The following is a 22,036-nucleotide window of genomic DNA, read 5'->3' on the forward strand; positions in this document are numbered from 1 at the left end:
ATTATATTCTATAATTAAAATGGGCTTGTACCACATTTAAAATTGATCGATTTATCTTCGGTTACTCGTGCAGACCTATGTGCCAATCTCAAGGGATTTCTTGGGTGATCAAGAACCTCTGCCGCTGACTTATTCTTTTCTACACATCCAAAAGGACATGTACCACATTTAAAACAGTCCGATTGATCTTTAGTGTCGCGTGTAGATCTGAGGACTCCAGGGATTTATCGGATGACCGAAAACCTCTGCCGTTGACTTATTCTATTCTGCACTTCCAAAAGGGCAAGAACCACATTTGAAACAGTTCGATACATTTTTAGTGACGCGTGTAGATCTTAATGCCAAACTCCAGGGATTTCTTGAATGACCCAGAATTTCTTACGATGGCTCATTCTATTCTACACATTCCAAAGGACATGTGCCATAACTGAAACAGTCCGATTGATCTTTAGTTATGCGTGTAGATCTGAGGATCTAACTCCAGGGATTTCTTGGATGACAAAGAACCTCTATCGCTGACTTATTCTATTCTTCACATCCAAAAGAGCATGTACCACATTTAAAACGGTACAATTGATCTTTAGTTACGCGTGTAGATCTGAGGACCTAACTCCAGTGATTTCTTAGAAGACCGAAAACCTCTACCGTTGGCTTATTCTATTCTACACATCCAAAAGGACATGTACCACATTCAAAACAGTACGATTGATCTTTAGTTACGCGTGTAGATCTGAGGACCTAACTCCAGGGATTTCTTGGATGACCGAAAACCTCTGCCGTTGACTTATTCTATTCTACACATCCAAAAGGGCATGTACCACATTTAAAACAGTCCGATACATCTTTAGTGTCGCGTGTAGATCTTAAGGCCCAACTCCAGGGATTTCTTGAATGACCCAAGAATCTCTTACGTTAGCTTATTCTATTCTACACATCCAGAAGGACATGTGCCATAATTGAAACAGTCCGATTGATCTTCAGCTACGCTTGTAGATCTTTAGCTCTTACTCCAGGGATTTCTTGGATGCCCAAAAATCTATGCTGAAAAAAACTCTATTCTGAGTAGTCTCCATACTATTTACTACTCTCCCTTCGTCTCTCTTCTCGCTTTTTTTTCTCTATTCTGCAATTTCACTCCTTGTACCTTGCACCTCTCACGTCTCGTTTCTCACTACTCACATCCCATTTATCAATTGTCATATTCCTCTTCATGCTTTTTTGCTGCTCATTTCTCACACAAAGTATCTCGCTTATTACTTCGCACCTCACTCGCTTTTCATTGATCACATCTTATTTCGCACTTCTTACTGCTTGCCTATCGCTTCTCACTTCTCAATACTCATTTTTTTTTCTCGCTTCTCCCGCTGTACGCTGTACGCTGAACCAATTATTCCGGTCTATATAGAAGAGAAGGAACTATCCCACCGACACTACTACCCAGCTTAAGCAACATCTCCCTCTCCCACTCCCACTCCGAGTTGTGTTGTGTAGTAGCTGGGCCACCCCAGTTCCAGTTTAACAATTGATAATGAAATAGAGGCGCTGCATAAGGAATGCATAATGCAGTGAATAACTGAAATTTTCAATAGTTTAGCGTTGATACTCAAAAGTTTCAATAGTAGCAAATTGGTGGAAAGTTTATGAATCGATTGGTATATAAATCTTTAAAATCCATTGAAAGATAAAGGACCTATTAATGTTACAAATCTTACATGATTTCGTGACGGTCCTAAATTTTGAAATTTTCATTTTACACCCTGTATCCGAGTCTTCCCCTTAGACGTAGTTTACGTCAAAAACGCGCGTGTAAGTTAGCAGAGTTTGCTACACAATATACATACTGATGCAAATGGCAGGTATAGAAAGCTTTCATTTAATAACTAAAGAAATGCTAATAGATTACCAAGTTGAAAAGCAGGTCAAGTTCCAGTTGGAATGTAGTGCTATGAATGGAAGAAAAAGCTTGCGATGCACTTACGAGATTGACCGATTCACCGAAACCCATTGCTTAACTGTTAGCAAGTTTTCAATAGTAAATATTATCATTACCAGGGTTTCGACTTTTCGTTTCAATGAGACCAAATCAAGCGTTTTTCGGGCCAAGGGAAAGTCTTGTTTCGTTGTTTATGTTGAGGATCATATTTCACCCATCAATCTGTTCTCTAGAATTAGCATTGGAAGATGAACGAAAATCTTGCATATTCGATGAAAATCCTTTTTCGTTTCATTACTTTTACCTCTTACTCACTTTTCGCGAGAATTATCGCAGAACAATTACAAAATTGTATGGCCGCGCCGGGATTCGAACCCAGAATAGTAAAAATAATAGCTGTGGGGATGCGCTTACTTTAGCCACACCACCACGCTATCTGTATGAAAGCGTTAAGTTATTTGTTCCACATAAGCTACTACCATTTGCATTGATGATGCCACGAAAAGACTCGAATATGAAAGAAAAAGAGCAAACCAACGTTTAGCGGCAATCGAAGTGAGCGAAAAATTGTTATCACTCTCCAGGCTGTTTTTCTTTCCTGAAAAGCGATTTCTCCCCGAAAACTTTCGTGAGGGAAAATCATGTGCTCCTGAGATTGAGTGAGCATTACGAACCCTGCATTACATAAATATTGAAACACGCAGGAGTCGGTTTTTACGCGGATGATATGGGCCGCGTAAATTAAAACAACGTAAAAAACCGCGTAAATCCAAAAATATGTCTAAATAAACCACGGAAACCCATAATCCGAGTGAGAAAAAAATCGCATAAAAAGCGATTCGTGTAAAAAAAGCGTAAACAACGACTTTAGTGTACATTGGTATGAAGCGTTGACTCTTCCTTGATTGAATGGTTCAAGAAAATTGAAAATCGACCAAGAAAAGGCTGAGATATTAACGATCAAAGTCTATCATATTTTAGTGATGTTTTTCGATTTTTTTTGCACAAGTGTACCCCAATATAGAAAAAAACAGACGTAGTTCTACGTCAAAAATCTTGTTATCTTGTTGTCAAAGAAGACTCGGAACACATTTTATGCCATTGACCGACAAGTTTTAATGAAAGAATAAAGCTCTTCAACAGAGGGCTTATAGAACCCTTTCAAGTTTAGAGAACAACACCCAATTTTGTGGTGTAGTTCATTAGAAATGTATGAACTACTCTTAGCTTCCTTGCAGGATGAAGAACCTACATTTTCCTGTTTCCTCTGCTCCAAAATATTAATAGTCAGATAGTAAAAGGGCTAAGTAGGGAAATTAGAAACGGTTCGATATCAAGATTCTGACTTTTTTCAAATTCCACTGGTTCTACACTGTGCTTTGATTTTTATTAGTCTGACCTTCAATCCTTCCCTTCTATCAACTTTTATAAAACCAGAATCAAATGAAATCCTAAAATGCTTACCATTTTTAATTGTCATTATTCTTCCATAATAACCAATAGTCGAATAGATTGCTCAAAGACTGAAACACATCATGACGGTCACAATGTTTTGCACGCCTTGAAGAAACTTTACTCAAAGCAACCAAATCGTAAAATTCTAGGGATTCATACTAAGGCAGACTGACACTGACACTGACATTGCATCGCAGGAGCCAATAGACAGAGCCCCACCACAGCAATCAATGTGCCCTGAAATGGAATCCCACCGGAGTGAGCTCCCACCCACCCGGCCATCACATTGTACCATAATTACACACGCCAAGGCAATTTTCCTGTCTTGGAGAAAGCGATTTCCCATTTAGCCATGCACGTCCAACCATCATCGTCATCATCGTCTGACAACGACGAGTCTCCGGCTCCGGCAAGTGGAGCTCATTTCTTATTTTCCCATTCACCGACACTGAACGGATGGGTGGAAGATTTCCTTTGCACTGAGGATACAAATGTGCAATCACCCGAATTTTCCGACGCAAGAACTTTTTCGTTTGAACATTGCCGACAATTACGTGTTTTCAAAAAATGTTATGTTCGCCTCGTCTAACGAACCGTGGCCTTCTTAATCGTTGTCTGTAAAATCCTTTCTAGCTTTGGAAAGTATAATTTCAATCTAATAAAATTTTCCTAGTTTATTTTATTATTATTATTATTACCACTATTATAAATAGGACTTTCACTGCCGTAATCTGAAAAAGTGACCTATGCGCCAAATTACAACATATATGTTTTCCATTTTTTTGTTGAAGAGCTCCATGCGTACTGCGTGTTAAAACCATTTTTGGCAAATGGCGTATACGTCACTTTTTCAAATTACGGGTAGTTCAGTTTTGATTGGTTCGTCTCGTAAAAGTTGTTTTCCAATTCTCTGACTGAAGAATCAAGTCGCTTACAATTCCATTAGATAGGCTTTAAAGGCTTCATCAGGCACAAAGCTATACATTATAGAGTTGGAAGACTATAAACTATAACAAAATATAGACTTCGTTTAGGCGGCCTCTCTGAACTAATAAAATAGATTCGAAATTAAATCATCGAATTATTCAAGAACCGCTCAATGAAATTTCAAAACTACGAAAAGTGGTCTCGTTCACTTCATACAGGATCTTAAATTAGATGTTAGAACTCAACCGTCTAAAAACGACAATGGCGCAGTATAGTGAAAGGCGCGCGAACGCATATATGCATTTTTGGTATTTATCACTGTTCGTTTGCTGTTAGCCAAGGGACTGTTAGCTCTTTCTCCAGAAGTAATGCTAGGAGGCAGTTCCTGGGAGATTTGATGGGAACCCAAGAGAGTTTAGTCCAGTACACTTCGGTGTAGTAGCTTGGCCAGTTCTTAGCACGTGTTGGATCGTGCGTAAATGCATTTTCCCTTGTACAAAAAAGGGACTGTTAGCTAATTCACTAATTCAAGTTAGAATCAGTAGGAAATCAAACAAGAACAGGTTTGCTATGTTTTTATTTCTTTCAAGCTAGAAAGAACTGCTAATCTGCTGATATCTCGCATCATGTTTTTTAAGTACAACACCAGTGAAAATCACAAGTGTTGTCCTGGAAGGTAAAGTTTTATTCAAAACAAATGGGCTAAGCTTTGAAATATTTCAAACACTATAAACAAAACTTTTTCTCATCGTTAGCGGAAAGTAAATTATGAAATTGAGAACTTTTCGCGAATGCTCAGTGACGATGTCTTTCCCAAGTGGTCCGGCCATCCGCCGGAACAGTATCAATCTCGCTGATGACAGTAATGCAAAGAGCCTGAAAGAAAACAACTGTACCGAACACCACTTAACTTATCTCTCCGGTGGCCAACTATCATCCCTAGTTTGGCCGGTGGTTTCAGTGACGATAATCCGGTGGAGGTGGCCATCCATCCTCAGTCTCGCAAGTCTTTAGCAGCACTAGTTTATGTGGTTGAGCCGCAGTAAAGTAGCATAATCGTAGTTGGTTCGCTTGGCGAACAGCCACACACAGCGCCTCTTCCCGGAGGAAGCTGGTTTCATTTTTCCCAGTGATGGCTTTCTTTTGCTGTTGTCCGTGGGATGGGGTGGGTTGTAGATTGGTATAAAAGTTGTTGGAATAACACTGTTTTATGGATGAAATAAATTTTGTGTTAAGCAATTCTATGAAGGCATTGTCATCCGCAAATTTAGTCACCTTAACCATGTGGATGCCAAACAATGGATTGGAGATGTGATAAAGTTTAACGATTCTGGGAAAAACTCAGAGAAAACTGAAATGCATTCTAACCCTCGAATTTGATCTTGAGGACAAGTTCACATGGACTCTTAAGCTTCAAAATGCCTGTTTTTATAATCTTTCGAATATGGCAGATTGGTGTGGAGAGGTTTTCGATAATAGTATTTGAGTGACTAGTATTTGTGAACGATATTTTTTGGCTTGTTAACCTATGCGACAGATTAATTATAACAATGCTTTATATAATAATACTCCTTACCTCAAAAAGATCCAAAGCAGTACTATGGAATTCACAAGATTAGAATGCTTGTAATCAAGTCTTTGACTAACCGGTCAATAATCGCATAGTTCACCCGGACATCTATAAGACTAATTGGACATGAATTTCAAGAAGCCTAGACGTAAATTTGTCATTACGACGAAAAATGTACTGATCGCTTTATGGACATTTAAAAGACAAGAAAGTTAGACAAAAAAAAATTCTTGAACATATTGAGAAGAAATCCTCGACAGGGTTTTGAACGAATCCTCAACAGAATTTTTAATGAACCCACGTTTGAATCCATTCTGAACGAAAGATCGACAGGATTCCTAACAAATCCTTAACAGGATTCTCTGAACTAATCCTTGACTGGATTTTGAACTAATCTTAGGCCGAATTCTCAACGAATCTTTGGCCGGATTTTGAACCAATCTATCAAAGGATTCTGAACGAATGCTTGATAAGATTCTGAAAAAGTATCAGGGTTCTAAAGTCATCCTCGACAGGATACTGAACGAATCATTGAAAGGAGTAACAACGATTCTTTGACAGAATTCTGAGCAAATCCTATACAAGATTCTGAACGAATCCTTGACAAGACTCTGTAAAATACTTCAAAGGATTCTGAACGAATCCTTAACAGGATGCTAAACAAAACCTAGAGAGGATTCTGAACATATCCTTGTCAGGGTTCTTAATGAATACTTGAAAGGATTCTTAACGAATTTTTGACAGAGTTCTTAACAAATTCTCGATATGACTCTGAAAGAATGCTAGACTGAACTCTGAACGAATCCTCGACAGGATTCTGAACGAATCCTTGACAGGATTCTTGACGAATCCTTGACAGGATTCTTGACGAATGCTTGACAGGATTCTTGACGAATCCTTGACAGGATTCTTGACGAATCCTTGACAGGATTCTTGACGAATCCTTGACAGGATTCTTGACGAATCCTTGACAGGATTCTTGACGAATCCTTGACAGGATTCTTGACGAATCCTTGACAGGATTCTTGACGAATCCTTGACAGGATTCTTGACGAATCCTTGACAGGATTCTTGACGAATCCTTGACAGGATTCTTGACGAATCCTTGACAGGATTCTTGACGAATCCTTGACAGGATTCTTGACGAATCCTTGACAGGATTCTTGACGAATCCTTGACAGGATTCTTGACAAATCCTTGACAGGATTCTTGACGAATCCTTGACAGGATTCTTGACAAATCCTTGACAGGATTCTTGACGAATCCTTGACAGGATTCTTGACGAATCCTTGACAGGATTCTTGACGAATCCTTGACAGGATTCTTGACGAATCCTTGACAGGATTCTTGACGAATCCTTGACAGGATTCTTGACGAATCCTTGACAGGATTCTTGACGAATCCTTGACAGGATTCTTGACGAATCCTTGACAGGATTCTTGACGAATCCTTGACAGGATTCTTGACGAATCCTTGACAGGATTCTTGACGAATCCTTGACAGGATTCTTGACGAATCCTTGACAGGATTCTTGACGAATCCTTGACAGGATTCTTGACGAATCCTTGACAGGATTCTTGACGAATCCTTGACAGGATTCTTGACGAATCCTTGACAGGATTCTTGACGAATCCTTGACAGGATTCTTGACGAATCCTTGACAGGATTCTTGACGAATCCTTGACAGGATTCTTGACGAATCCTTGACAGGATTCTTGACGAATCCTTGACAGGATTCTTGACGAATCCTTGACAGGATTCTTGACGAATCCTTGACAGGATTCTTGACGAATCCTTGACAGGATTCTTGACGAATCCTTGACAGGATTCTTGACGAATCCTTGACAGGATTCTTGACGAATCCTTGACAGGATTCTTGACGAATCCTTGACAGGATTCTTGACGAATCCTTGACAGGATTCTTGACGAATCCTTGACAGGATTCTTGACGAATCCTTGACAGGATTCTTGACGAATCCTTGACAGGATTCTTGACGAATCCTTGACAGGATTCTTGACGAATCCTTGACAGGATTCTTGACGAATCCTTGACAGGATTCTTGACGAATCCTTGACAGGATTCTTGACGAATCCTTGACAGGATTCTTGACGAATCCTTGACAGGATTCTTGACGAATCCTTGACAGGATTCTTGACGAATCCTTGACAGGATTCTTGACGAATCCTTGACAGGATTCTTGACGAATCCTTGACAGGATTCTTGACGAATCCTTGACAGGATTCTTGACGAATCCTTGACAGGATTCTTGACGAATCCTTGACAGGATTCTTGACGAATCCTTGACAGGATTCTTGACGAATCCTTGACAGGATTCTTGACGAATCCTTGACAGGATTCTTGACGAATCCTTGACAGGATTCTTGACGAATCCTTGACAGGATTCTTGACGAATCCTTGACAGGATTCTTGACGAATCCTTGACAGGATTCTTGACGAATCCTTGACAGGATTCTTGACGAATCCTTGACAGGATTCTTGACGAATCCTTGACAGGATTCTTGACGAATCCTTGACAGGATTCTTGACGAATCCTTGACAGGATTCTTGACGAATCCTTGACAGGATTCTTGACGAATCCTTGACAGGATTCTTGACGAATCCTTGACAGGATTCTTGACGAATCCTTGACAGGATTCTTGACGAATCCTTGACAGGATTCTTGACGAATCCTTGACAGGATTCTTGACGAATCCTTGACAGGATTCTTGACGAATCCTTGACAGGATTCTTGACGAATCCTTGACAGGATTCTTGACGAATCCTTGACAGGATTCTTGACGAATCCTTGACAGGATTCTTGACGAATCCTTGACAGGATTCTTGAGGAATCCTTGACAGGATTCTTGAGGAATCCTTGACAGGATTCTTGAGGAATCCTTGACAGGATTCTTGAGGAATCCTTGACAGGATTCTTGAGGAATCCTTGACAGGATTCTTGAGGAATCCTTGACAGGATTCTTGAGGAATCCTTGACAGGATTCTTAAGGAATCCTTGACAGGATTCTTGAGGAATCCTTGACAGGATTCTTGAGGAATACTTGACAGGATTCTTGAGGAATCCTTGACAGGATTCTTGAGGAATCCTTGACAGGATTCTCGACGAATACTTGACAGGATTCTTGGCGAATCCTTGACAGGATTCTTGACGAATCCTTGACAGGATTCTTGACGAATCCTTGACAGGATTCTTGACGAATCCTTGACAGGATTCTTGACGAATCCTTGACAGGATTCTTGACGAATCCTTGACAGGATTCTTGACGAATCCTTGACAGGATTCTTGACGAATCCTTGACAGGATTCTTGACGAATCCTTGACAGGATTCTTGACGAATCCTTGACAGGATTCTTGACGAATCCTTGACAGGATTCTTGACGAATCCTTGACAGGATTCTTGACGAATCCTTGACAGGATTCTTGACGAATCCTTGACAGGATTCTTGACGAATCCTTGACAGGATTCTTGACGAATCCTTGACAGGATTCTTGACGAATCCTTGACAGGATTCTTGACGAATCCTTGACAGGATTCTTGACGAATCCTTGACAGGATTCTTGACGAATCCTTGACAGGATTCTTGACGAATCCTTGACAGGATTCTTGACGAATCCTTGACAGGATTCTTGACGAATCCTTGACAAGATTCTTGACGAATCCTTGACAGGAGGCTTGACGAATCCTTGACAGGATTCTCAACGAATCCTTGACAGAATTCTTGACGGATCCAGGATTCTTGACGGATCCTTGACAGGATTCTTGACGAATCCTTGACAGGATTCTTGACGAATCCTTGACAGGATTCTTGACGAATCCTTGACAGGATTCTTGACGAATCCTTGACAGGATTCTTGACGAATCCTTGACAGGATTCTTGACGAATCCTTGACAGGATTTTTGACGAATCCTTGACAGGATTCTTGAGGAATCCTTGACAGGATTCTTGAGGAATCCTTGACAGGATTCTTGAGGAATCCTTGACAGGATTCTTGAGGAATCCTTGACAGGATTCTCGACGAATCCTTGACAGGATTCTTGACGAATCCTTGACGGGATTCTTGACGAATCCTTGGCAGGATTGTCGACGAATCCTTGACATGATTGTTGACGAATCCTTGACAGGATTCTTGACGAATCCTTGACAGGATTCTTGACGAATCCTTGACAGGATTCTTGACGAATCCTTGACAGGATTCTTGACGAATCCTCGACAGGATTCTTAACGAATCCTTGACAGGATTCTTAACGAATCCTCGACAGGATTCTTAACGAATCCTTGACAGGATTCTTAACGAATCCTTGACAGGATTCTTAACGAATCCTTGACAGGATTCTTAAAGAATCCTTGGCAGGATACTTAACAAATCCTTGACAGGATGCTTTACAAATCCTTGACAGGATTCTTTACTCTCAACGAATCCTTGACAGGATTCTGAACGAATTATCGACAGGATTTTCAACGACAGATTCTTATCAACGGGATTATGAAGAAATACTTGGCGGAATTCCAACTGTTGCGTGGAGTAGCTCTATGTTAGAATAGAAATTCTATAAAGCAAAGATGCTCTTTAATTAGACTGATTCGTTGATGGCTACATCGTTATAAAGCGTGATGGAGAAAGTTGTTAGCTTTATATTATTCGTAACGTTCTAAGGCAATTATTTCCTCAATACTTTGCTTTTTATAGGATTAAATGTAAAAACAAAATCTTTACTTGAAGTTTGTAGTGAACCCAGTTATATGGACAAACATCTACCATTAAACAGTTTGCAATTAAATGTCAATGAGTTGAAATAATCTCATTATAAATTATGAAAAATCGTGGATAATAACTTAAATATTATTTCTTTTGGATTGGATTAAGTCGAATAACTATTCCACTCATCTTTATAGCAAACCTTAAATCCCCACACCACAATCTGACAACGCCAGTAATTAAACAACTTTTCATTGTCTTACGAAGTCCGTTGGCTACGGTGACGACAGTGGAGACGACAGTTGGGCAGAGTATGATGCACAAGAAAACTGCATTATTATGAGGATTATGTGCTCGGCTGAGGGGAAAACTTTATTTTGGGACTTGGCTCAACTTTATGCATTTAAGACAGCAAATCTTGGATCCTACTAAAAATTCACAAAGCAGACTAACCATTCTTGATTATGAGCTACCAACGTAGAGCCGTGCACAAAGTTGTGATAATTTTAAGCGTGCTAGAAAACGTGCAAGTGACTAAGAGGATTAGAATAGATTTCTACCGAAAAAAAAAACTATTGCAAACTAATACGGATGTAGGTCTACTGGAAGCAGTGAGGTAGTGATAGAGTGAAAGTCTTTCTATTGCCAATCTTTTTCCTTTTTCTTCTCGGTTATGTTGATTATACAGTTCGAGTAAATGTTGATACAAAATAAAAATTGTGGAAATAAATGAAAATTTACGATAGTTGATCTTATTGAAACCGATATTTTTAATCAATTGAGAAAGTTCTAATTGTGGGCATGGCACATCAAAACCGGAACAGTTACTCTAGTTTATGCCCCTTGGGGTAGGTACCGCTCACTTTTGTTCTAAAGTCTTGGCAATTGAAGTTCGATTCCATGCAGCTTTGTGGTATGTGTGAAAAAATCGATTCAAACTATAAATTGCTTTTGAAAACCAATTCTCAAACGAATCTCGTCTTCAGTGCCATCGCAAAAAAAAGGTAATGTGAATGGAATTCACTTGGGGACTTCTGTGGGATTGAATTGCTTACAAAAAGATGTGCGTAAAATTTCATAATAATTGACGGAAAACAGGTTTTCGATTGAAAAAAGTTGAAAAAATTAAATCAAAATCAAATGTTTTAAACATTCCGAAACTTTACCTTGAGCGCTTCCTCGTGGTTGATGGCGGTGAATGGAGTTCCGTTCACCTCCAGTATCGTATCACCGGGCCGGAGACCGGCTCGTTCCGCTACCGAACCTTCCTCTATTCGCGATATGTACACGCCGACACCTGCGGGGAAAATAGAAGGAAAAGATTCGTTAGACTGGCTTTGAAACATTTTTTCAAACGTTCTATTTGATGAATCTTTGTTAGTGGAATAAATTTTAAGTTCAACCCGAAGTTCAAGTTTAAGAGAATTGGATATAAGTCAATAATCATATGCCTGCAAATTCTTAGAAGAGTAGAAGAATCTCCAAATTCTATCGAAAATCAGAACGATAATCATTAAATATCCATAAAATAAGAAGAATAAAAAGGGCATTCCTAATCCAAAGCAGTTCGCAACCAGTTCAGCTACGCCTCGTAAACTAACTCATCTCATTGACCTTGCGACGCATTTCCATGACACAGCTCCATAAAAAGTAAAATTGCCTATTCGCAAGCGCTTCTAATTTGCTCACGTTTGCTTTCTGCTTCCAACCGACGAAGAAGCTCTACAACATTTACTCGTGCCATTCCGAAGCTTAAGTTGCCCAAAGAAATTTGTCGTTCCGTGACCAGGCTTCCGAAAATTAGCATTCCATGTCCGAGTCTGGAAATTCGACTACGCAAGAAAAAAAAACTTTTTCGCTCGATAATCCTACACATCAAACCAAATGCATAAAGGCGAGGGGTGACGGTCCCTTGAGGAATAGTCCAACCCACAAAAAAAAAACAAAATGACAGTCTGATGGCAAATTTGAATGCGAATCCACCTCGACACACTGTCACCGGCACTAACCGTCCACTTTTTTGTTACCCAAAAATCGGCTTTACGGCAAGGACGACTAGCTACGATGGACGAACCACGACAAAAGACCTAAGCTGATGCTAGGAACAATGCTCATGGCTTTTTGCCGACAATAGGCTGTATGGGAAAATAGTTTAATATGCTCTATTGAAGCGTTTTTCAATGTTTCTCAGATTTTCAAAGCTTCATTCAAGTCACAGGCGCTTAACAATCTATGCCGCTAAGATGAAGACAATGACACACATAAGCGAAATACTTTGACTTCACGGAAACGTGTAGCCCGAATTTCATGGCAGGAGGGCAATATCCGAGATCCATCCATATGACCAATTGGGAAACTCTTTTCTAGCTGAGTGGCATCATAAACCCAATGTGCAAAACTCGTGTAACAAGTGGTATTTACTAAAAGGCTGGTCCCTTTGTGATCATTTACCCCTCCATCAACCGGTGACTTAGCAGTCCCCCTTCTTCAACGGTATAGCCGCCCAAGCTTGAATCCTCCAGTGTGTGAAATTATCAGTCTCGCAGTCGCACAATGACAAGGCGGCATTCAAACGAAATCGAAAATAACTGCACGCCGACTAAAGCCTCCGCCGTCATCGTCAGCGCTAAAGTGATTCGCCGATTCGAGCAACGGACGACTGACTGACTGGTCCTGTGGAGTTCCATTTATCGGCCATCGCTGCACGACACCGCACCCACCGAATGCCGGAGCAGAGGAGTCCCGCTGTGTGTGATTGGTGACCGGGCGGCGGCGGGGGGAGATGCGGTGGTGGTCTGTTCAGGAAATGATGACGACATAACCGGGGTAAAACATGTGAAACGACTGAATGGCAAAATGAGACTCCGGTGGAAAACTGGAACAACGAGGTCGTTGTCACTGAACTGAACCCGTTCGGCCAGATTTGGAATCACGTGTGGGCTCGCGGCGGGGATGGGGAAAACGCTTTGTCTCTCGGTATGATGGCTCTTTCTTTGGTTTTCCGGTTTGTGGGCCTTTGTGTGTCCCGCATGACAGGAACTGGCTTTGGGCCTTCAATCTTGATATCTTCCCAGTCTGACATGATATAGGCAATGGAGAACGGCTTTTCATACACTGTGAAAGACAGAACCTCTGATAAGGAATTGAGCGTTGTAATGGTTGAAGAGTTGCGATGAATGAAAGTCGTTTCCATCAATGGGTTTCTCTGCTAACGACGTTGAGGAATTTGTGGAAGTCAGAACGAATAAATTCAATAATTAGGCGATTGTCGAATGCAATTAATTTCGGAAATTTCACAGCATGCTGGTGATCTCTTCGATTTTCATTGAAATATCTAATAGGGTATATGGCTCAAACCTTAGCCTATTGTGCTATTATGCTGCGGTTGAGCATATTTATTGTTGTTCATCAGCATTAGACTGATTCAGCCTTGTATGGGGAGAAAACAAGATCAATTCAACAGAACATTATACGATGATTAATTGAACTTCTGTACTGTTTCCAGCTGATGCATTAGGAGATGAGTAGTGTACTTTGTAATTCATTGATTGTCATGAAAAACGTGCGCATGTTATCAAAGGCTGAGATACGTCTTTGTGCAATTAATGAATTCCAAATTTTACCATACCAAAAATTTTGGGGTAATTTTCCCAGTATGAGCACTATTTTCAGCCCACTTGGAACAAGTGGGGGTTGATTTCCTACATACGAACGATAAAGAATGGTTGCTGTTTAGTTGGTTGCAATTTTACATAACTCGGGTACTTATTCAAAAGGAAGTATGTGATTTTATAAACAAAGATTCATACGTCGATTTGTCCTTTCTGATGGCACTCCCACGTAAACCAACACCAAGAACAGGTAGCCAAGGCCTCCCCCTACCTGTTTGTGTGGATGGTTTGCGTGGTAATGCTATCAAATTGAAAATATCAACGTTTGAATCAGTGTTTACAAAATCAGATACGTCCTTTTGCATAAGTACCCGAGATATATGTTGAACAAAGGCAGCATGCAAACAAAAGCAAAAATCAAAACACCTGCAATCTCGTGGAGCGATTTTCAAAGCAGCGTACATTGATGTTTTTAGTTTAGTAAGTGCGTCTCATTCCACTCCTCTGTGTATCGATCAGCTTTTGTAAATCCTCTCAAAACTCTTACGGGTTGCAAATTCCCGACTAAAAAAATCGCTTTCTCCATGCCATATTTCAGATAAAATACTTTTTGCAAGCGAATTGTCTGAATTATGATGAAAGAATAAGGCTAAAAACTATCCGCATAAAATGATCTTTAAAGTTCTAGCGATCCTAGATTCTGATCCATTATATCGTCAGGATAATTGAGTCAAATGTCTGATGATTGGATTTGTGCTGAATGCTGAACATAAGGAAAATATGTATGATGTTCGTTTTAATCATATACTGATTAGTGATTAAGAAAGGGATTTGCTGCCCAAGGCCGCCGTTATGTATTTTACGAGTACATGAACTCAGATGATACGCTCGGCAAAGCAAAGCGTTCAACATTCTGTTCATTCAAGCGAGTTGAATAGTAGTGTTTAGTGATTCGTTCAGAATCCTGTCAAGGATTCGTTCAGAATTCTGTCAAGGTTTCGTTCAGAATCCTGTCAAGGTTTCGTTCAGAATCCTGTCAAGGTTTCGTTCAGAATCCTGTCAAGGTTTCGTTCAGAATCCTGTCAAGGATTCGTTCAGAATCCTGTCAAGGATTCGTTCAGAATCCTGTCAAGGATTCGTTAGGAATCCTGTCAAGGATTCGTTAAGAATCCTGTCAAAGATTCGTTAAGAATCCTGTCAAGAATTCGTTAGGAATCCTGACAAGGATTCATTAAGAATCCTGATATATACGTTAAGAATCCTGTCAAGGATTCGTTAAGAATCCTGTCAAGGATTCGTTAAGAATCCTGTCAAGGATTCGTTAAGAATCCTGTCAAGGATTCGTTCAGAATCCTGTCAAGGATTCGTTAAGAATCCTGTCAAGGATTCGTTAAGAATCCTGTCAAGGATTCGTTAAGAATCCTGTCAAGGATTCGTTAAGAATCCTGTCAAGGATTCGTTAAGAATCCTGTCAAGGATTCGTTAAGAATCCTGTCAAGGATTCGTTAAGAATCCTGTCAAGGATTCGTTAAGAATCCTGTCAAGGATTCGTTCAGAATCCTGTCAAGAATTCGTTGAGAATCCTGTCAAGGATTCGTTCAGAATTCTGTCAAGGATTCGTTAAGAATCCTGTCAAGGATTCGTTCAGAATCCTGTCAAGGATTCGTTCAGAATCCTGTCAAGGATTCGTTAAGAATCCTGTCAAGGATTCGTTCAGAATCCTGTCAAGGATTCGTTCAGAATCCTGTCAAGGATTCGTTCAGAATCCTGTCAAGGATACGTTCAGAATCCTGTCAAGGATTCGTTCAGAATCCTGTCAAGGATTCGTTCAGAATCCTGTCAAGGATTCGTTCAGAATCCTGTCAAGGATTCGTTCAGAATCCTGTCAAGGATTCGTTCAGAATCCTGTCAAGGATTCGTTCAGAATCCTGTCAAGGATTCGTTCAGAATCCTGTCAAGGATTCGTTCAGAATCCTGTCAAGGATTCGTTCAGAATCCTGTCAAGGATTCGTTCAGAATCCTGTCAAGGATTCGTTCAGAATCCTGTCAAGGATTCGTTCAGAATCCTGTCAAGGATTCGTTCAGAATCCTGTCAAGGATTCGTTCAGAATCCTGTCAAAGATTCGTTCAGAATCCTGTCAAGGATTCGTTCAGAATCCTGTCAAGGATTCGTTCAGAATCCTGTCAAGGATTCGTTCAGAATCCTGTCAAGGATTCGTTCAGAATCCTGTCAAGGATTCGTTCAGAATCCTGTCAAGGATTCGTTCAGAATCCTGTCAAGGATTCGTTCAGAATCCTGTCAAGGATTCGTTCAGAATCCTGTCAAGGATTCGTTCAGAATCCTGTCAAGGATTCGTTCAGAATCCTGTCAAGGATTCGTTCAGAATCCTGTCAAGGATTCGTTCAGAATCCTGTCAAGGATTCGTTCAGAATCCTGTCAAGGATTCGTTCAGAATCCTGTCAAGGATTCGTTCAGAATCCTGTCACGGATTCGTTCAGAATCCTGTCAAGGATTCGTTCAGAATCCTGTCAAGGATTCGTTCAGAATCCTGTCAAGGATTCGTTCAGAATCCTGTCAAGGATTCGTTCAGAATCCTGTCAAGGATTCGTTCAGAATCCTGTCAACGATTCGTTCAGAATCCTGTCAACGATTCGTTCAGAATCCTGTCAACGATTCGTTTAGAATCCTGTCAAGGATCTGCTAAGAATCCTGTCAAGGATTCGTTCAGAATCCTGTCAAGGATTCGATCAGAATTCTGTCAAGGATTCGTTCAGAATCCTGTCAAGGATTCGTTCAGAATCCTGTCAAGGATTCGTTCAGAATCCTGTCAAGGATTCGTTCAGAATCCTGTCAAGGATTCGTTCAGAATCCTGTCAAGGATTCGTTCAGAATCCTGTCAAGGATTCGTTCAGAATCCTGTCAAGGATTCGTTCAGAATCCTGTCAAGGATTCGTTCAGAATCCTGACAAGGATTCGTTCAGAATCCTGTCAAGGATTCGTTCAGAATCCTGACAAGGATTCGTTCAGAATCCTGACAAGGATTCGTTCAGAATCCTGACAAGGATTCGTTCAGAATCCTGACAAGGATTCGATCAGAATCTTGTCAAGGTTTCGTTCAGAATCCTGACAAGGATTCGTTCAGAATCCTGACAAGGATTCGTTCAGAATCCTGTCAAGGATTCGTTCAGAATCCTGTCAAGGATTCGTTCAGAATCTTGTCAAGGATTCGTTCAGAATCCTGTCAAGGATTTGTTCAGAATCCTGTCAAGGATTCGTTCAGAATCCTGTCAAGGATTCGTTCAGAATCCTGTCAAGGATTCGTTCAGAATCCTGTCAAGGATTCGTTCAGAATCCTGTCAAGGATTCGTTCAGAATCCTGTCAAGGATTCGTTCAGAATCCTGTCAAGGATTCGTTCAGAATCCTGTCAAGGATTCGTTCAGAATCCTGTCAAGGATTCGTTCAGAATCCTGTCAAGGATTCGTTCAGAATCCTGTCAAGGATTCGCTCAGAATCCTGTCAGGGATTTGTTCAGAATCCTGTCAAGGACTCGTTCAGAATCCTGTCAAGGATTCGTTCAGAATCCTGTCAAGGATTCGTTCAGAATCCTGTCAAGGATTCGTTCAGAATCCTGTCAAGGATTCGTTCAGAATCCTGTCAAGGATTCGTTCAGAATCCTGTCAAGGATTCGTTCAGAATCCTGTCAAGGATTCGTTCAGAATCCTGTCAAGGATTCGTTCAGAATCCTGTCAAGGATTCGTTCAGAATCCTGTCAAGGATTCGTTCAGAATCCTGTCAAGGATTCGTTCAGAATCCTGTCAAGGATTTGTTCAGAATCCTGTCAAGGATTCGTTCAGAATCCTGTCAAGGATTCGTTCAGAATCCTGTCAAGGATTCGTTGAGAATCCTGTCAAGGATTCGTTGAGAATCCTGTCAAGGATTCGTTGAGAATCCTGTCAAGGATTCGTTGAGAATCCTGTCAAGGATTCGTTGAGAATCCTGTCAAGGATTCGTTGAGAATCCTGTCAAGGATTCGTTGAGAATCCTGTCAAGGATTCGTTGAGAATCCTGTCAAGGATTCGTTGAGAATCCTGTCAAGGATTCGTTGAGAATCCTGTCAAGGGTTCGTTCAGAATCCTGTCAAGGATTCGTTCAGAATCCTGTCAAGGATTCGTTCAGAATGCTGTCAAGGATTCGTTCAGATTCCTGTCAAGGATTCGTTCAGAATCCTGTCAAGGATTCGTTGAGAATCCTGTCAATGATTTGTTTAGAATCCTGTCAAGGATTTGTTCAGAATCCAGTCAAGGATTCGTTTAGAATCCTGTCGAAGATTCGTTGAGAATCCTGTCAAGGATTCGTTGAGAATCCTGTCAAGGATTCGTTGAGAATCCTGTCAAGGATTCGTTCAGAATCCTGTCAAGGGTTCGTTATCACATTAATAAAGTTAAAAAAAGGGTTTGTTAAGAATCCTGTCAAGAATTCGTTCAGAATCCTGTCAAGGATTCGTTCAGAATCCTGTCAAGGATTCGTTCAGAATCCTGTCAAGGATTCGTTCAGAATCCTGTCAAGGATTCGTTCAGAATCCTGTCAAGGATTCGTTCAGAATCCTGTCAAGGATTCGTTCAGAATCCTGTCAAGGATTCGTTCAGAATCATGTCAAGGTTTAGTTCAGAATCCTGTTAAGGTTTCGTTCAGAATTCTGTTAAGGATTCGTTCAGAATCCTGTCAAGGATTTGTTCAGAATCCTGTCAAGGATTCGTTGAGAATCCTGTCAAGGATTCCTTCAGAATCCTGTCAAGGATTCGTTAGGAATCCTGTCAAGGATTCGTTCAGAATCCTGTCAAGGATTCGTTCAGAATCCTGTCAAGGATTCCTTCAGAATCCTGTCGAGGATTCGTTCAGAATCCTGTCAAGGGTTCGTTATCACATTAATAAAGTTAAAAAAAGGATTTGTTAAGAATCCTGTCAAGGATTCGTTAAGAATCCTGTCAAGGATTCGTTAAGAATCCTGTCAAGGATTCGTTAAGAATCCTGTCAAGGATTCGTTCAGAATCCTGTCAAGGATTCGTTCAGAATCCTGTCAAGGATTCGTTCAGAATCCTGTCAAGGATTCGTTCAGAATCCTGTCAAGGATTCGTTCAGAATCCTGTCAAGGATTCGTTCAGAATCCTGTCAAGGATTCGTTCAGAATCCTGTCAAGGATTCGTTCAGAATCCTGTCAAGGATTCGTTCAGAATCCTGTCAAGGATTCGTTCAGAATCCTGTCAAAGATTCGTTCAGAATCCTGTCAAGGATTCGTTCAGAATCCTCTCAAGGATTCGTTCGACTCCTGTCAAGGATTCGTTCAGAATCCTGTCAAGGATTCTTCCAGAGTCCTGTCAAGGATTCGTTCAGAATCCTGACAAGGATTCGTTCAGAATCCTGTCAAGGATTCGTTCAAAATCCTGTCAAGGGTTCTTTATCACATTAATAAAGTTTAAAAAAAATGGTTCGTTAAGAATCCTGTCAAGGATTCGTTCAGAATCCTGTCAAGGCAAGAATCCTGTCAAGGATTCGTTAAGAATCCTGTCAAGGATTCGTTGACAGGATTCTTAACAGATCCTTGACAGGATTCTTAACGAATCCTTGACAGGATTCTTAACGAATCCTTGACAGGATTCTTGCCTTGACAGGATTCTGAACGAATCCTTGACATGATTCTGAACGAATCCTCGACAGGATTCTTAACTCACCCTTTTTTTAACTTAATTAATGTGATAACGAACCCTTGACAGGATTCTGAACGAATCGTTGACAGGATTCTGAACGAATCCTTGACAGGATTCTGAACGAATCCTTGACAGGATTCGTTAAGAATCCTGTCAAGGATTCGTTGAGAATCCTGTCAAGGATCTGTTAAGAATCCTGTCAACGAATCCTTGACAGGATTCTTAACGAATCCTTGACAGGATTCTTGCCTTGACAGGATTCTGAACGAATCCTTGACAGGATTCTTAACGAACCATTTTTTTTAAACTTTATTAATGGACAGGATTCTTAACTCACCCTTTTTTTAACTTAATTAATGTGATAACGAACCCTTGACAGGATTCTGAACGAATCGTTGACAGGATTCTGAACGAATCCTTGACAGGATTCTGAACGAATCCTTGACAGGATTCTGAACGAATCCTTGACAGGATTCTGAACGAATCCTTGACAGGATTCTGAACGAATCCTTGACAGGATTCTGAACGAATCCTTGACAGGATTCTGAACGAATCTTGACAGGATTCTGAACGAATCCTTGACAGGATTCTGAACGAATCCTTGACAGGATTCTGAACGAATCCTTGACAGGATTCTGAACGAATCCTTGACAGGATTCTGAACGAATCCTCGACAGGATTCTGAACGAATCCTTGACAGGATTCTGAACGAATCCTTGACAAGAATCTGAACGAATCCTTGACAGGATTCTTAACGAATCCTTAAAAAGATTCTGAACGAATCCTTGACAGGAAACTGAACTAATCCTTGACAGGATTCTTAACGAATCCTTGACAGGATTCTTAACGAATCCTTGACAGGATTCTTAACGAATCCTTGACAGGATTCTTAACGAATCCTTGACAGGATTCTTAACGAATCCTTGACAGGATTCTTAACGAATCCTTGACAGGATTCTTAACGAATCCTTGACAGGATTCTTAACGAACCCTTTTTAAACTTTATTAATGTGATAAAGAACCCTTGACAGGATTCTGAACGAATCCTTGACAGGATTCTGAACGAATCCTTGACAGGATTCTGAACGAATCCTTGACAGGAGTCTGAACGAATCCTTGAGAGGATTCTGATTGAATCCTTGACAGGATTCTGAACGAATCCTTGACAGGATTCTGAACGAATCCTTGACAGGATTCTGATCGAATCCTTGACAGGATTCTGAACGAATTCTTGACCGGATTTTCAACGACTTCTTGACAGAATTCTGAACGAATCTTTGACAGGATTCTGATTGACCAGATTCTGAACGAATCCTCAACAAGATTCTGAACGAATCCTTGACAGGATTCTGAACGAATCCTTGACAGGATTCTGAACGAATCCTTGACAGGTAGCTGAACGAATCCTTGACAGGATTCTGAACGAATTCTTGGCAGGATTGCTTGACAGGATTCTGAACGAATACTTGATAGGAATCTTAACGAATCCTTGACAGGATTCTTAACGAATCCTTGGAAGGATTCTTCACGAACCCTTTTTTAAACTTTTTTAATGTGATATGTGATTTTTAATGTGATTCGTTCAGAATCCTGACAAGGATTCGTTCAGAATCCTGACAAGGATTCGTTCAGAATCCTGACAAGGATTCGTTCAGAATCCTGTCAAGGATTCGTTCAGAATCCTGTCAAGGATTCGTTCAGAATCTTGTCAAGGATTCGTTCAGAATCCTGTCAAGGATTTGTTCAGAATCCTGTCAAGGATTCGTTCAGAATCCTGTCAAGGATTCGTTCAGAATCCTGTCAAGGATTCGTTCAGAATCCTGTCAAGGATTCGTTCAGAATCCTGTCAAGGATTCGTTCAGAATCCTGTCAAGGATTCGTTCAGAATCCTGTCAAGGATTCGTTCAGAATCCTGTCAAGGATTCGTTCAGAATCCTGTCAAGGATTCGTTCAGAATCCTGTCAAGGATTCGTTCAGAATCCTGTCAAGGATTCGTTCAGAATCCTGTCAAGGATTCGTTCAGAATCCTGTCAAGGATTCGCTCAGAATCCTGTCAAGTCAGTCAGTCAGTCAGTCAGTCAGTCAGTCAGTCAGTCAGTCAGTCAGTCAGTCAGT

General features: G+C 40.6%; 1 protein-coding gene across 1 annotated transcript in view; it reads right to left on the minus strand.

Moving 5' to 3' along the window:
• LOC134226061 (whirlin) overlaps nucleotides 1-22,036 on the minus strand; it is a 596,096-nt gene that overhangs the window by 309,281 nt on the left and 264,779 nt on the right. The window contains exon 6 of the mRNA XM_062706580.1: nucleotides 11,770-11,900. Within this exon, the coding sequence (XP_062562564.1) occupies nucleotides 11,770-11,900 (131 nt within the window). The remainder of the gene's footprint in view (nucleotides 1-11,769; nucleotides 11,901-22,036) is intronic.

Source organism: Armigeres subalbatus, chromosome 3 (assembly GCF_024139115.2).
Source record: "Armigeres subalbatus isolate Guangzhou_Male chromosome 3, GZ_Asu_2, whole genome shotgun sequence".
Taxonomy (NCBI): domain Eukaryota; kingdom Metazoa; phylum Arthropoda; class Insecta; order Diptera; family Culicidae; genus Armigeres; species Armigeres subalbatus.